Here is a 17,950-nt window from a genome sequence, read left to right as displayed (position 1 = left end):
GCTAAGAATGGAAATTTACATTGTTCTTTCTTAATCCAATTATTCCTCTGCTCTAAGGGGAGGCCACTTTTAAATACTCCTCTTGTCTAGAAAGATCAGCTGCTTAGCAAGTGACAAAGGCCAAGCATTTTGAGAATCCAAACAGCCAGTATGAACCAGAGCTAGATTTCCAGTTCACAGAAATCCTTCTCCATGCTCTACAGCTGCCTGGTGATATTTAACAAGCAGTTCTTGAGAAAAGATTTTCCTTTCTGGGTGCCCAGCAAGTTGTGCAAGTGGATATGTAGCACCTTCTAAAAGGAAAGATTCTCTTTTATCTGAAATGGACTAATGGACAGCTTCAGGTCCTTCACAGTTGTTTATCTTACTTTGTGACAAAGCCATGCATTTTTGCCTGATCTGAGTCTGAAGATGTCAACCAAGGAAATATTAACATCCCTTTTCTCTTCAGAACATACTATCAGTCTATGAACATTGAAAAAAACAACCCCAAAAACCCCACCCCAAACCCTGAATGTGTTTTAGAGGCTACTAAATAAATCATACCAACTACTGAAACCCATCCTAAAAATAAAAAGCATCTTTCTTTCCTGATGAGCCAGAAACCAGTGTAATCTGTCTGGTAGATATACAAAAAGCTTATCTAGTTCATTTCATGTTCATCTAAAGTTGATCCACTTAATTATTTCTTCCATTAAACAGCCCACTGCTGCTTTTTTTCTGGTTGGAGAAAGTGTCAGTGTTACAGGAGAGAGATTTTATGCTCAGAGGACCTGGGATTAGAAGATCAACAATTTTGATATTGGAGATTTGTGTTTGGAGGCAGATTGCTTTTGAGTGTGTAGAAAATTTTTATGCTGACACCCGTCTGTGTTATGAAATACTTTCAAACTCTGGGATAGGAGCAGATGTTATTGTCCAAAGAATCAAAATTGTTGGTTTTGAATAAAAAAATCTTCCAGTGTTATTAGAAAACAGAAGAAAGCACATAGCATAATAGGTCTATTTAACGGCATTGTTTGCAGTAAAGCTGACATTTCAGGCATAATCTGCAGTGCTCACTTGAAATAGGCCATTTTCCATTTTTCTGGGCAGAGAAGGATTTAATACATTCTTTTATATTAGTGTGTCAAATTGGATTAGAACATAATAAAATGGAGAATGTAAAATAACGGCCTTTGGGATCACTGGTTATACAGCATAATAAGATGCACAAGGAATTAAAATGAATGTACTCTTCAGAAGTATGACAAACTTGTCATGTGTAGTTGTGTGGAACTTCCCTTTTTCTAGTATGTTTATCCCTTGTGGCTGCACTCTTTGTTGATCTGCATTGAGTGAATTTCCTTCATAAGTGTGCCCAGCATTTGTCTGTTTTGTAATTATTACTATTTGAAACAACAGGACATTCAAAGATAAAATGAGTGAAAATTTCCTACAGCCAATACAGTTTGTTTGCAACCATAAACTGCCCAATGCTGCTCAAAACTTTGCTAACATTTATTTCAGAGATTCACTAATACTGCCTGCTGGCCTGGTTTGGAGTGCAGCCACAGGAGTATTCACTTCAGCAGCTTCACCGAGTAGCTCATAGGATTCATGTTCTGCTGTCGGTCTGTGAGATACCTAGGCTACTCAGGCAAGGAAATGTGCTGAAACTTGGCTTCTTAAATGATGCTTGGAGGGTTTCTTATAACTTTATGGAGTAAGTTCTAACCTTTGCAATTTTGGAAACGTTAATTAGTAAGCTGAGTACTCCACACTTTCATTTATCTGATACTCTTATCTCAGAACTCACATTAGCCAAAATTGGATTGTGTGTCTTATGTCTTATTATTCATTTGCTTTGATAAGGTCTCCGTTAGTTAAAAACTGGGTGACAAGTGTATATGGCAGGTCATGTGTTCTGTTTGGATAAACAAACTTACACTTCACACAGGAATTAATATTAGTAGGTGTTAATGAATGACTCATGTTTCAGTCCTGAATTTAATTTCAGAGATTACAGAACATCTGAATACAAACTATCTGCTGCATCACTTTTGAAATTTGGAAGGGGAAATGATTAAAAAGAAAATATCAGAGTCCATTTTTTGCCAGAATTAAAGCATGGAAAAAGGACTGGTACATATCAAAGTAATTCCAGTGTGCATGTGCATTCAATTTTCAGTTGATTGTAAAACTGAAAAGTTGAACTTGGGACACTTAATGTTGCATGAAGGCAGGCTTTCACTTGGAATGACTGTCATCTCTCTGTCAGATTCTTACTTTTCCCTTGCAGTTGAAAAGCAGTAACTTTTTCTAAGATAAAACAGGTTCATCTTCCTTTGACACTGAGTGTCCATCATCCTGCTTGTACCTTGAGTGAGGGAACTGCTATTGCTGCTGCTGCAGTTCTAGTGTGGAAGGAGATTGTGCAGCGGGTGCACAAGCACGTTCTACACATGTATAGGTAACACTAAGAACACTGAGAAATCACCTTAGAACAAAGACAATGTTCAAAAAGAAATTCCAATCAAAAAAAAAGGAATCAGTTTGGTCTGTAACATGGACATGCTACCAGGCCACAAAAGTATAAGATGAAGATCTGCATTCAGGAAAGTATTTGTCTCAGAACATCCTTTACTTTTCAATGGCTTCTTACACTCAGCTAAGCATACACTTAAATGCTTTCCTGAAGTCTAACAAACTTACACTTTGATCTTACTGTTAGTAATGTTTTGTTTATTTCATCTAAAATGTGTACTCCATTTGAGTATGGTTTGACATAGCAAATGAAATATTTACTGACTCTTGGCACTAGTATCTCACCTTTGTGGATTTCTGTAATGTATCATTCTCATTGAAGGTCTGTTCTCCATAGGATGCACGTGATTAAATTCTAATAGCATTACAAGAAGGTTGTGTTATGCTTTGAGAAAAAAGCTCTTTCTTTACCAAAACTAATTTTTGTGATTTTGTACCTAATCACTAATTGGATCCCTGCATAGAATTTGATACCAGAGACTTTGGGATAACAGAAATGTAGAATTATTTTGTAAGATTCCCATTTCCCTATGTAACAAAAGTGATGACAAACAAAGAGTTAAACCAATTCAGTGTGTTTCATTGCTTTCATGGAACAGCATTGTCAAACTTCTGTTTGCCTAAATTATAGATGTAGTGTTAGCTCACTTTATAAGAATACAGTCTTTTGAAGGACTGAAGGTCATGCAAATCATGCAAAACACAGAAAGACAGGCAAAATAAGAAAAGTAGTATTTCCTTAAGTAAATTTTAGATTAAGTAAGTTTAAGAGAAAAACATTCTCCAGTTTTCCTACCCTATCAGTAGGGCAATGACTAAACCATGATCTCCTACGTAAGACATTCTTTAATATATCCAAAGAATGAGAAATGAGGACTGAAAATGTACTGTTCATTTCCTTGGATTAAGGTCAAAGCTTGAGAAAGAGAGAAAATAGAGTATTTTCCTTCATAAATCTATCAGACAATTGCAGTTATAATCAGGTTAAAAAAAAATCAGAAACAAAAAGATTTCAAAAAGAAAAATTATAATACTTACATTGGTGACATATTCAATATCCTTCCAAATATTACATTCCCTGGGAAAATCTGCCAAATCTAAAAAATTATCCACTATCACTTGGCCAATCAAGTCATGCCTGGAGAATCTGTCAAAGTCATACACAGAGAAATGGAGTTTCCTTGTGTTGAGATCATTGTATGGGACAGTAAATAAAAAAACTTCATCAAATACTGGATTTAGGGTCTTTCTGTGCACTTTAGTCTGGTGTTTTGTTTTCCTATCAGGAAGCAGATATATCTTCACATATGGATCTGAAGTTCCAGAGAAGTCCTTTGCTGGCAGGTTGATGGCCTTGTGTATCTTCACTATCAGCTGCTCTAAATCACAATCGTATTTCAGAATAAAGTTCAGTTTTCCACATGCCTTGCTGTTACTCCTCCGGCCATCATCTGTGTCCACTGATCTTTGTTTATATAGCTCTGGCTTAATGCGGCCAATTCCTGTCAGTTGCTCCTGTTTCTGAACCTGCTGGATGTTGAAGTCCGGATTGGAGAGGTTGAGCTGTCTTCGGATTGAGTTATGCCTTAGGTGAAAATGAAAGAATTGAAACAGATTGTGTTGGAGATGATAAGAATCTGTGCACAGCTTTACTTGCATAAAGTGATAAAGCATGATACCCAACAGTTGTGAGAGCTCACCTTCAGCATTAGACTGCTAGTACCACATAATTTTCTGTTCCTGTGTCTTAAGCTAGTGGTACACACTCTCCAAACCTGGCTGAAGTACGTGGCAAATGCAATTTCATGGCCATTGCAAATCCAGAGGATCTGCCTTATTGGCAAGTATAATGCAACATGACTAAGAACTGTAGCTATTCTTATTGGTTATCATTTTCAACCGAATCCTTTCGATTAATGCCTATGAAATGGGTTATATTATGTAAACAGCAGTAGGATCTGGCCTATTATGCCAGCTGAACTTGCTGATTTCTGGTTCTAAGGTAAAGCTGGACAAAAGGAGGATACTTCCTGACATCTCTGTATTTTTATTACTTGTTGATCTCTACAGCTGCTCTATTAACAAGTGAGCTGTTCTGGTCTGAAATGGTTTGTTGACCACCCCAACAATTCTCTCATACCTGATGTAATAAGCTCTGTGGTATTTTGGCTGAAAAGCTACTTTAGTTTTATTACCCCGAGGAGAGAAATTTGCTTTTAGCTTCAGTCCAGTGAAATTTATTAACTGGAGTCACTCAGTTATTGTGATTGAAATTTCCACTTCATGAGATGATAACAGAAATCAAATTTGCATCCCTGTCAGAGTAGTGGGATGTGGAAGTTGTATTCGGTAAAATCCTAATCTTATATGAGTTGGATTCAACTTTTTTGTCCTATTCATATGCAGCGATCATTCAGTATATTGGCATGCCATGAGCTGTGGTTGAACACAGAAAGAGCACGTGGAAAATTCTCGCACAGGATTAGTCCAAAGCTATTTATGTTGAATGTAATCAGCAATAGTTCCTCTGCTTTCATTGTTCATTCCTTCCTTGTAAATATGTGTTTACACATGCTTAAAACAGCCTCTTATATACTATCCTATTTTTTCTCTTGTTGCATAACAAATATGTAATTTTATAGCTATCCATTAGTAATTTTCATCATAAAATATTATCATGTCACAAAAAAAAAAAATAAAAATTATTGTTCAACCCTTAAGCTTCTCATGGCAGTGGGAAGTGCAGAATATCCTGGGGAGGAATAAAAAGGAATGCACGGGAGAGACAGCTTAGCAGGGATTGTAGTAGGGGCAGGTGCCTGGTCTCTGGCCACACAGCAAAGCCACAGCTGGCTACCCAGTTATGCCAGAAAGCAGCAGAGACAGAGATGAACAAATGAACAATGCAGTACAAGGAAGATGGGCCCCTCCTGATCGGTGAAAGAGTCTTTTGCAGAAGACCTGGGCAAAAGTAAGGGGCAATGAAAGAAGAGCAAAAAGCAACACATGTATCAGCATATGGTACAGGGTAGGGGTGAGACCTGGCCAAGCCATGCCCTTGGGTACAGAGAGCCAGTGTAACTAACACCTGCTAGAGAGAGCCAGACTGGGAAAAGCTGACAGAAGAAAGATCTGCAGAGATTCACAGGAAGAAGACATTGTCCATGCACTCAGGATGCTGAGGCAAGTTCTTCACAGATTAGGATCGCTGCTGCTTCTGGTGAGATGGCTATGCAGTGGTGATACCATGCATTTATCATTTGATTAAGTATCAGAATTGCTGCCTTGTTGCAGCACTAAAAGCCTGTATCTGACTCAGTACTTTCACAATATTGAAGACACACATGAGAGCTCTTGGAGTTAGATGTCGGATGTGAATCTTCTGTTGTTAATGAATCTCATGACATGCTTATTTCCCAGCAGTTTGAAAACACAGCAGCATCAGCCCTGTACTGTACTTCTGGGCTGTTAGTCCTTGGCTGGAATTCAATCTTGTGTGTGGTAGGGCAGATACTTTGGTATCCATAATTATGGCTTTGACCTCCCCAGAAATTCCTACAATAATCTAAGCCCAAGACATTTTTATGCTAATCTACAGAGGAAGGGCACCTGGAGCTTTTGCTGCATAGTATTAATAATGTTCCAGGGACCTCAAATTTTTTCTAAGATATGCTTTGCACAACTGGTTATTACTGAACTGGCTGCTAGCTGCTGTCATCTTACCCATGTTCAGGTGTGCCTGCAGGCAAAACTTGTTCTCCCGCATGGCCAAGAAAGAAGGCTAGCAAAGAGCAATTGGACTAGTGCTGTATACCTTCTCCAGCTGAATCTGCTTTGACTCAGAAATTTACTGGCTTTTCACATGCTGATCCTTTTTCTTACTGTGTGAAACATAATTCTTTTATCACCTGCCCCTGCACATACTCTCATCTCCCTCTTTCCTCTTCCCCCCTGTACTGGTTCTCCAGTTCCCCTGGAGACCTTGCTAACTCTTGTTCAGTCACTTTTCCCCCCACAGTCATGATTGTGGCTAAACTCTATGATTTTTAATTCTATTTCCTAACTCTTGCAAGTGTTTCATTAGCTTGCCCTACTTTTCTTCTTTGGCTGTTTTAAAAATCTTTGAGGAGATATCACTGAGTGTTCAGCATCAGTGCTAAGTGCAAATTAATATGCTTTACAAGCTAAATCTAGGCTGCTCTGGTGCTTTAAGGGACACACAGTGCTTTGTCTTGTCCAGCTCCTGAGGGAGAGGCACAAATGAGACAGCAGTCAATCGAAGAGTGGAATAGCACTGTGATGCTGTTTTGCACACCTCAAAGAATAACTTGTGTGTGGTTTTGGTTGGTTTTTTTTTAAAGAATGTGGCAAGGAAATTATGCATTTTAAATAGATCAGGGCACTGGATAATCAAGCTGTGCTCTTTTGACTGCATCTGTATTCATTAATATCAGACAGGAACTGGAGTTACTGACCGAGCAGAAGAGGTTGGTTCAGTGATCTGACGATGCATTCGCACATTGTGTACACAGTTCTCCTTCGTTCCCGCCTGAGCATCTAACGGAATATCAGGGGAGGTGTGGCTGATCTTCATGGAGGACTCCGGATAGGCTGTAGGCTGACCCAGATAATCCTCGCTGTAGTCATGGTCATTGGTCTCTGTATCTGTGTAGTTCAGTGCTTCTTGTTTGTTGTCTTTGTTCCCAAATGGCAGACCACGCTCTCGCCAAGGAATCCAACAAAGCTTCCAGGATACGAATAGAGAGACACCAAACAGAGCAAGACCACAGGCTGTGACAACTAAGGAGAGCAAGCTTATTGAGATATCTGCAAACAAAAAAAACAACAATGCATGTCACATCTTTGTAGCCTTTGGAGCTCTGCATCTCCAAGGCTTACAATATGGGAAGTAAACGCATCTGCAATGCAGACCTACAAAAATTAAATTCTGGTCCCTGCAACAGTCATATAATAGAAACATCATAAACATCCTATTCTTCCCCTCCACCCCACTCCCACCACCAACCACCCCCTCAAAAAAAAAAAAAAATATTGAACCTTGTTTGGAATTCAGTATAAGGCTTATCTTGATGGAACTTAGTTCATATTTCCCCTCCAACAGCTGTGTGGGATGAAGGCTTATTCTAAGTATGAAAAGGGCTGTTCATTTGTTCACTTGTTCACTCAACTTTATATGGAAAAAAAGAGCAATGCCTGCAGTAAATTTTGTCTTTTATTTTCCTTTTTTGCAGTGCAGTTTCCTCCACCTCCTTTACCAGATCTTACTGTTACCTCTTCCAGTGTCTGTATTATACTTAAACACTGTGAAAATACGCACACATGCACATATGTGACATGATTTTTTATATTTTTTTGGTATTCAACTAAGTATCTTCTTTTAATTCACTTCCTTCTAATCTTAGACTCATTCTTAACTTTGCAAATTATTTTGGACTACCAATACATGGCTTGTCATTAATAATTTAGTTTAGGTACCGATATTTTTTCAAAACTGAATTTTTTCTGGTTTTTAACTCTAAAAGTTTTTTTTCCTGTTTTCAAACTTCTGGTATAAAACGAAATGTGGAGAAGAGTTTTTTGTTGTTTTCCCCCACATTCCTAGCATTAATCCTACTCCATAATAATATCAACACAAACAAGTTACAACTGGGAGAGGCTTCTTCTCTGTTTTGCTTTAAGTTGCATGTTGGGAAAATGACTCATTGGAACAGCTGTTTTTATGGTTACCGTGTTTTTGAAACCAAGTTTCTTAGTGGATTATACAGTACATCATGCCTTAAATACAATTAGTAGGAATTCTGTTTTACTGCCTTAAATTATAAGCACAGCCTGATCAAAGTAGTTTTTCACACTGTGTGTAGGTTCAGAATGTCAGGCTGCATCTCTTTAGCTAAAAGCTAGCCTAAATTTTCAAAGGATGGCATGAGGTTGAAATGTACTGCTCCTTCTAGGACAATTATTTAAGAATGACAATTCAGATGAAACTGCCTCAGTCAATTTGAAAAACAAAAAGAGGAATATTTTTCAAAAAGTCAATACCTTCTGCCCCTGCTGTGAGTCTCATTCTCACTGGCCAGACAGGTTAAATTTCTACAGAGAGGAGAGGGTGACACTGCAATCAGTTTCACTCAGGAGCTGTCCAGTTTATTTTGCATGCTGAAAACCAATTTTAACCAATTTTTGCCAGCATGGCCCTTTCTGTCCTTCTCCCAGTCATACGAAGACAAAACTCATTAACACTAGGGACAGCACAGCAGCTGTTTGGAATTATAGCAAAGAGTTTCAGAGCTGAAATTAATTAAACAAATTCCTCCCGTGCATAAAAGGCAATTTAAGAGAAAGTAGAATGGTGGTTCTTGATATTTTTGGAATATTTACTGGTAAACAAGTCTGGCAGTGGAGGCAGAGCACAACCTCTCAATTTGATTAAAAAACAGAGGAACTGGGGTCCAGTAGTGAAACACCTTCAGAATAAGGCAATTTGTCTTGGATTCCCTGGGGAGAAAGGAAATATGTCAGAGGTCTGCTAAAAGGTCAGTTTTTAAAAAACTGATTCAAGTAAATGATCCAGCATTAAAAGAAATGTGAATCTGGGAGTTGTCAGAACCAGTCAGAATATTACAAGGTGAGAACTGGACACTGCCTGATGCCAAGGACATGTGAAGGCAAGGAACAATTTGAAAGGTAGACCAACATCCCCTACCTTGAAGATGACTTTACCAGAGGACACAGTCATCTAGAGAACTGACATCATGAGAAAAAACACAAGAGCAATATGAACTATGTTCATTTGGAGAACTTGAAGGGCTTTTATAATATACCTCTGCATTAAGTAACATAACACTGAGTACCCTTATCTCACAGCTTACTTTCAGAGAAGCTGGGTAATACACAGTTCAGGTAACTTGCCAAGTCACAGAGTAAGAAGGGATTGTTTTTCATCTTGGTTTTACTTCTTTCTGACTTCTAAGGGACAATCATGTATCTGTCTTACTTCTATGAAAGACAGTGGGGCTAAAAGGCAGTGCTCCAAACTGTTACCTTTCATTACACACTCATTTTCATACACTGCAGAGCTGGCTGGCAGTTTTCAGCAGCTGGGCAGATCCAGTGTGAATAGCTGGGGTGAGTGCAGTCTCAAGTGAAGATATTTTTGGCTGTGTCCTGGAGCTGCTTTTACTTTAGCCGTTTGTACTGTTACATACTGTTTTCTGTATAATTTTTACTCCATCTTTCCAGATGTCTCAGTTTTCCTAAGCCTGTTTATCTGTATTCCCATGCGGTAGCAGTACTCATCTGATGCCAGTGATTTCCTCTGCTTTGTAATGAGAGCAGGGTAAGTCTTGTTTGTCCTTACAAAAATCAGAGATCTACAGCACAGAAAGTGTTCCTCAAAAATCCAGCTGCTTCTCAATTCACTCTGCTTTCACAAGAATTAGAGCAACATGTTTTCCAGAGCAGTATCTGATGTAAGTCTAAACTGCAACTGTGAATCAAAGTGCAGGCAAGGCTAAGCAGTTTACAGGCAGGCATGGGCTTTGGAAGCTGTGAGGAATGGTGCTGACTGTTTCAGAAAAAAGTTTTTTTCAGTAGCATTGCAACATATAAATTCACTGTGTACATTTTGCCGTGTTTTTGATGATCCTCTGTGCTGACATTTAGCATTTGGCCAGTTCCATTAGTGGCTAACTAATATATCTGCTTTCTATACCTACTCTGCATTCATACAAGCTCTTTATGCTCTGCAATGGAGAATCTCATGAACACAAGGAAGGCCTCTGTGCCACACACAAGTACTTGCACTGATCTCTTCCCTGGTGCAACCACAATGCCAGCCAAATATCTTGACATGTAGCTAAGAATTCAAGTCAAAATTTCACAACTATACCTTCCTGATCATGGTTGCAACATGACTTGAGCTCCAAAATTCCAGCATGTCAATACCTGGACAGTATAATGGCATGTTGATAATGAATAATGTATTCTTTAGAAAGTAAGCCCAAATTTCTGGTTAAAAACATGTACTCTTAAAATATTAAAGGGATATTCCAGCATTGTTGTAATATACACATGGATCTATTAGGTGTTGTTTGGCTAGCAAGAAGTGAAATAAATCTTAGCAATTTAAAATCTTGCAATACATATATTCTTAGCCCAATACAAGCAATCTTTTCTGATTTAAAACCAACAAATTCCAAACGGCATTCAATTAAAATGATAAAATTAACTCACTATGAACAATTATGCTACTAGACTTTAGGATGTATTGGGACAGACCAGTCAATCTTTGTGAATAGGATTCTGTCCAAATTCAATGGTAATTTCAAGTTGTCATTTCCTGAGAAAAAATGTTCTTCCTTTCATTAAGTTTTTGTTGCTTAGGGAGAGATTTTAAGGAATATGAAGTGGTTATACAGCTAACTTATTGAAAAACAATGGAAACATCAGTGCCTACTGCTGAAATCCTAGCTGTGCTTTTGAAAATCTAATTGTCTTTCTTTCATGCAAATACATCTATGGAGGGTCAGCCATAATTCAGCTCTGTAATTGTGCTATAAAGTATTTTTCCAGAGAAGTGTTGTTAGGATAAGTTTTTAAAGTACTTAGTGAAGCTGTTTTAACCTAATATTGCAGTGTATAGTTTCATTTGTGCTTCACAAGTTTTTCTTAATTAACATAGCTGGCACTTGTTCAAGATGAAAGGTGTCTCTTCGCAAAAGACTCTTGAGACAAAGGAATAATTCTCAGCTAATATATTCTTCTGTGAAATATTACTGAACACAGTTAATTATCCTTAACACTGTGTTTAGAAACTTTCTGGGAAATTCTTTAAAGTAAGGTAGCTGAAAACCCAAGGGAGCGAATCTCAGATTATATTATTTTTATTACACTTACATACTCCAACTCTTGTCTGTCTGACCCTGAAATTTATGAATGTGGAACAACAGAACAGGCCTAAGTGAGATCACTGTCAGGGTTTCATATAGTAACAACATTTTCCGTGTTCTAAAAATGTACTGTAACTGGGCTTTACGAGTATTTGAGGCTGTTAGTAGCTGTTAGTGACATTTTTTCCAAGTTGTGTGTTCTACATCTTATAGGTAGGCCTTAGGATATGAGTAGCTCTTGTGTTGGTTAAGACCCTGTTCTAATCCTCTTGCATATTTTTTTCTTCCTAAATAGTGTTATGAATTCTGGTTTATCAGTGTGTGCTTTCTCTTCAGCTGCTTTCCTTAGGTTACAGATTTGTGTAATGTTTTCTCCAAGTATTGCTTAAAATGAGCTAAGTTTCATAAAAGAACTAGATCAATGAAATATAACCCTAGAATTTCACCAAGATAATTTAAAATTAGTTTAAATCTACATAAATTCCACAGCACAATTTCAATATGAAATCAGAATTACTAAAGCATCATGCAAAATATTCACCACAGAAGTGCACAAGCAATAGAGATTTGTTTGCTGAGGATATTTTTCCAGCAGCAATTGCTGTGACATAATTCAAAATTGACACAAGATTGACATCATAATTTATTGGTAAGATCACAAAATTAGAGCCTTCAGAAAAAAAAAATTGTTCATGGACATTCATAAACAGGAAAAAAGGACTCAAAGTATAGCAAAATATTTTTTATTTTGTAGCAGCAGATTCTAGTTTTGTTTACTAAGAAGAAAAATTATGTAAACAGAGTATTTTGTTAGTGATTCAGGTAAGGTGACCTCATATTGAGGTAGCTTATTAATTGCAATCAAAATTGTATGTGAGCACAACGCTTAAAAGTACACTTGCTGAAGAAAACTGATCAGTCTCTATGATAAAGCTTAACATCTGTAATCCAATAAATTAAACTTGTTCCAAGAAGAATTTCTTTTTGTTGCCACAAGTCTTTCCTCTTAATATATTTAGTCTGTGTAAATGCAAATTTCCTTGACAACTTAGCTGACATGTAATACTCTGCTAGAGTTTGTAAGTGACAAAAAATGTCTTTACTAGTCAGACAGCTGGCTGAGTGAGCAGTGGTTCTTAAAGACAGGAGAGGAGTCATATGTTCAAGGGCTTGCATTTTTCTTTCTGACATCTTGCAGTGGTTATCTACTGACAAAGAATCATGTTGCTCCTCTTGTGAAAACTGAAGCTTCTGTTTCACAAGCAACATGGATACAAACAAAGCATAGTAGAAAATAAATTTTTTTGTGACTACATATACTTAACTGTAGTAAGATTCATCCAAGCTCCCATGCCTTATACTTGTTTTTTTCTGGTTGTTACCATATTCTCTTTGAATACATACTTTGCACAACTGATTAAATATGCAAAATTACTGTATACATTTGGTCTTCGAATAGCTGATAAAAAATACTATATAGTATAATCTGGAAAACATGCATAAATAACAATATAACAGAAGAGAGGACACCAGTTAATGATACCGTGCCAGGTTGTCAAGTACTCTGTGGGTAACGTGACATGGAGATGGCCTCAGCGGCTCTGTTTCATCCTGTTAAGCAGAATCAGTTAGGGTGCTACATTTGCACGACAGGAGATGTAGCTGGAGCAAATGAATAGCAAATCTTCTAAAACCCATTTGGCATTTGAGACGCACTTGTAGCTTGTTAGCTAAAAGGAGAAGCTGGGGACATGCTGAGTGGGAAAGAAATTTTTGGGGTATACATTTCGGTGACTGTCAGGCCTGTTAGGTCCTTCATAGTGCTAAAACTGAGGAGCTGTGCTTTGCAAGAGCTACAGTTCACACGACTGTAGTTAAGACCTGCAATGCGTATTTCCACCCACCCACTTTTCCAGCTACTTCTTGGGGTATGTTAAATAGAATCAGATTAATTACCTGCTTAGGATAAATAATATGATACACTTAGACTTTTCTATTTCTTGCAGGATCATTCACAAAGTCAACTGAGTTGCTAACATAATTTGCAATTTTTTATCCTGGTGCTTTTTTAGGAAATGAAAAATAGTAGTTCAACAGGTTATTGAAGAATTTAACTTCTCACCTAGTTGTAGAAAGTGACTAGTCACTTCTGGCAAATACTGTGTAGGTTCCCTCATTGGAAAAATGAAAGGTTTTAATAGAGAAATGAATGATGAAGAATGAACAAAGAACAACCATTCTTTTTAGTAGAAATTTTTGGAAAAATTGTGTGTGTTAAGAAGTATGAAACTTTCAAGATTTGTGAACATTCTCATGAATAAGCCATCAGAGCACACATTAATCTTGAATGTTATGACCCTATGAATAATAATGAAGAGAAATAGCCTTTTATTTCTGCAATATATAGCCAGCAGCAGGAAGTCCGCTGGTTATGGAAGAAGAGCAAGCAGCTTGCTTAAACCATGCCAGTAAGCTTTAAATTCCATTACAGTCCTTGAAAGCCCAGTAAGTTGCAATAAATAGTAAAGAAGCATTTGAGAGCACCAACAGAAATAACAGATAAGCATTTAGTTTCCCACTTGTATAAAACTGTACAGTAACATTGTACCAAAGTGCTCAAAACAATAGTTATAGAGATACATTATGAAACATAATAATGAAGTAGCAATATTTTCTGCATATTTATAACAAATTCCTTTTAATTTTGATCCCCTTTAATGCACAATCTTTACAAGGAAAAACAAAAAAAAAAGGTAGAAAGAAATAAATGTTTCATTGAATGACTTTCTTTTGGTTGGAAAATTTGGGAATGAAATTACTTTAAAGGACATGGGAGATGTGGACAGACCATTACAGTGTTTAAAGGGCTGTTTGAGCTTTAGCAAAATTTAAGTTTCACATTCGTATCTAAAGACATATGTACGTATATATATATATACATATACATACACATCTATAATGCGATTAATATGATGTAATATGATGAAAAAATATTTTCACAGAACTAGCCATAATTATTTCATTGAAATTAATAGGTAGGAGTTGCATCACTTATATAGTTCTAGAACAAATCTATATATCCTTTTCTTTCAAATTTCCATTTTCTTTTCTACTGGAAGCATCCTTCTATTGGAAGTAAGCAATCTACCAATTGGCTACTTGTCCCTTTGATTCTCTGAAGCTCAGTGGAAACCATTATTAGCCTTTCTAATTTTGATTAAACTAAAAACATTGTCTATTTTTGAACCTTACTTTCTTCATTTTGGAATGAAGTATATGAATATATATTTATTTCATTTAGGAAATAAATACGTAAGAAATAAGAAGACAGTATTACTCTTCTGGGCAGTTTGTGCAGGCTTCTCCTTAAAAGGAGAAAGGAATGGAAATGAGGTCAATTATTTCATTAGCTTCCTTTTCAAATCCAGCTACTTTAAGTCTATATTATGAGAGTTTGGCACATCACAGTGGTTCAATATTTACAATCCTTGCTTTACATTTAAGGAAGAGCCAAAATTCATTTTCTTTCTTTATACTGGCAGATCATAAAAAGGTTACCCCAAGTGTTGAAACCTCACAAGGGACTTCAGGAAAGTAGCCTGCATAGAGTGATATGGATAAAGAGGAAATTTATTACTTATCTTGACCTGCGTGAACATAATGAGATGTTTATACCTGTTTTTCAGTTTGGCTGCTCTTGCCCACACCCTTCATCCCCCCCTCTCCCAGAGTGGCTGCACTGTCATCCCTACATAATAATAGACTAGAAAGATAGTTTACAATATTCTCAAACTGTTCTGGTTAGGACTTCTTCATATTAACTGATTGTTCTGGACTTGTTACTCATTATTCTTCCTGAAAAGTAAACTGTCACAAACCACTAGCATCTTAAACTGATCAAATAGCCTGATATTTTCTTTTAGGAGGGAGATTGGAAAAGGAAGTAAAGACAGCTTTGAAAGCATTTATCCTTCTCAGATGAGGAGCCAGATGCACTGTAGTGCTCAGATTTTTCAAAAATGTATTTCAGAAAATCACCCATGGTGAATGTATTATGTATCTGTTGTTCTTTGTGAACGTAGGGTTCCCATTTTATAAATGAAGCTTTTTTGGTCTGATCCATATGTAGTAGGGTGTGATGGAAGTGTTACTGACAGGGATATTTACTACTATGAAAGATAATGAATTAGTAATTTACAATCAGATCAAGTTTACTATGAATTTACTGTTAGAAAAAATATTTGGAATACATTTCTTTCCCATTCACACTCCTTTTCATTTCCAGAGAGCAAAAGAAATGAGTTCAAAGCTTCTACAGACTTACGAGTGAGTAATTCTGGAAATCCTGTCTCTAAAATACTGTCTAAAAGATAACTGTAGAACAGATATGAAAACAGAGAAACTAAGAGCAGAAACTCAAGAGAAATCTAAAGTGAAGCGGCTTAAAAATGTAACAGCTAAAAAATAGAATTGAGAAACAGATTTGATAAAAAATTATCATTCAGACTGCACTTCTGCTTTTTCATTCTTAGAAAGTGATTATTTTAAACCTAAGATGCTCTTGGAAGCCTCCCTAATTTTGGCAAATCCAAATACAAAGAACTTCAACGTGCTTACTTTTGCAAAGCCTGTATTAAATAATGTATGCTTTGAGTAAGAATTGAACATAACTGGATTTCTGCTTTCCTGGGTGTAATTGTAAACTCATGCAAGACATTCCTTATATTAAAGGGAATCTGTAAAAAGAACTAGTTGCAAGAACTCTTTGAAGTTTTCTTATGAGTGACATAATTTCATGTTGTACTTAGTTGTGAATGTAAAATTGAAACTGGACAGCTTGAGGGGGTTTTCTTCTTGTATTTAACTAGTTTTATGGAGAGGAAAGCTGATACACTTTAATGATGACCAACAAAGCAAATATTCAACACCCTGTAGTAGTGACAGATGCCCACCTATCCCAGATTAATGGGCCTGCCCTGATCAATATTTGTTACTGAGAGGAAAGCAGTAGAGTCTAATCCTCTTGTTCTGTGAGTGTACCCAAACTGTGCACTGGGTTTCAGAAATGAATGCATTGAAGTTTTGATAATTGAGAAAGGTGGTAATGATCTTCATGGCCAAGTTACTTTCTGAGGCTTGTCAGAATTCCTCCATATCACGCAGGAAGCATCCAAATATGTGGCTTTCCCACCGAATAGCAAACTGGCAGGCAGCTTGCTGTACTATAGTTGACTGTAAAGATAAATTCAGGGCTATACTCTCTACAGGTGCTGATCTAAGCATTTTTGTTGAGCTATAATAGATTAAAAAAAAAAAGAAAAATTCAAGAAGTTAATCAATCAGAACAGCGCATTTCAGCATCAGTGAAGTAACCATGGGATTGCTACTCTCCAAAATCTAGCTGTCAGAGTTCACAGATGTGATATAAAATGTTGCCAGTGACTGGTGATTAATGTGCCCTTAAATTCCTTGGGTAAAATTGGACAGAGTTATACCTGGAGAAACATGGCCCTACCACATGGTCAAAGGAGCATGCTCAACAAATCAGTTACTGTGAAAGGTCAGGAGTTTCTGAGAACCTGTTAGATTCACAGGGAAAACAAATATTTAGGAGGAGAAAGGTGGGGGACAAGGCACAAAGAAGAAAACTTGCTATAACCTGTTGTGCTGCTAACGACAGAATTTGCCAGTCCCTCTTGTACCTTCCTGTCAGCAGTACCCATAGCTGTATGCTACAGAAACAATCAGATTATAATAAAACATAAATGCCAAAGAACAATATCAATAACTAGTTCATTAAGGCTAGAAATTCTGGGAACTGTTGAGACTAAGATGTTTCAGATTTTAAGGAAAACAGCTTATTTTTCCCTTGCACCTATATGTAAAAACAGAGACATTTTTTAACAAACACAACCCTTCAGAAAGGCCTGCGCAGTCAGAAGTTAATTTGTTTTGCATTCATCTTGACATAAAGGTCAAGTTACTAACACTTCAGCATTTCAGGGGTTTAAGGCTGATAGTAACTTAACTGAATACATTAGCTTTGCATCTGTCTGGAAGTTTCAAAAGCTGCAAGGGGCCTCATGGTGCATTTTGCACCTAAGAAAAGCAGGAAGTGGTTTTATTTTAGATATTTAAGAAACACGATGAGCCTTTTTATGCAAATAAGGAAACATCTACTTGTGAATACTGGAAACCCTGAGGTCAGTGGAACAATCAGAAGCTCTTACACTTCATACAAGCCATTTATAGCAATGACTGCCTGTTGAACCCTATTTACTAGTATCAACCACTGCAAAGAAGTATGTTAATTCAATGCATCTAAGATTGTCCAGCAAATACAAAATCAACAGTTAATATTTTAAAAACGTCCCAAAGATTTTGATCTATTCCCCTCAATGATAAGTTCATTAAAGTTCATACATTCCATTTTTCAAACACTGCAGGCTCGGACAGATGGCTCCAGACTGATTTACATTGTTTTGTATGTTCAGAGGTTTCTGCTCTGCTTTCTG

The 17,950-nt window shown here is 36.9% G+C and overlaps 1 protein-coding gene across 3 annotated transcripts in view; it reads right to left on the bottom strand.

Annotated features, from left to right (window-relative positions):
* SYT9 (synaptotagmin 9) overlaps positions 1-17,950 on the bottom strand; it is a 72,212-nt gene that overhangs the window by 31,334 nt on the left and 22,928 nt on the right. For all 3 annotated transcript variants that reach the window (XM_056354926.1, XM_056354927.1, XM_056354928.1), the window contains exons 2-3: positions 7,002-7,353; positions 3,565-4,111 (exon numbers count right to left, since the gene is read on the bottom strand). In XM_056354926.1, coding sequence (XP_056210901.1) covers positions 3,565-4,111; positions 7,002-7,353 — 899 coding nt within the window. The remainder of the gene's footprint in view (positions 1-3,564; positions 4,112-7,001; positions 7,354-17,950) is intronic.

This window comes from Falco biarmicus, chromosome 10 (genome assembly GCF_023638135.1).
Source record: "Falco biarmicus isolate bFalBia1 chromosome 10, bFalBia1.pri, whole genome shotgun sequence".
In the NCBI taxonomy this organism is placed as follows: domain Eukaryota; kingdom Metazoa; phylum Chordata; class Aves; order Falconiformes; family Falconidae; genus Falco; species Falco biarmicus.
This window is presented reverse-complemented; position numbering and strand designations above follow the sequence as displayed.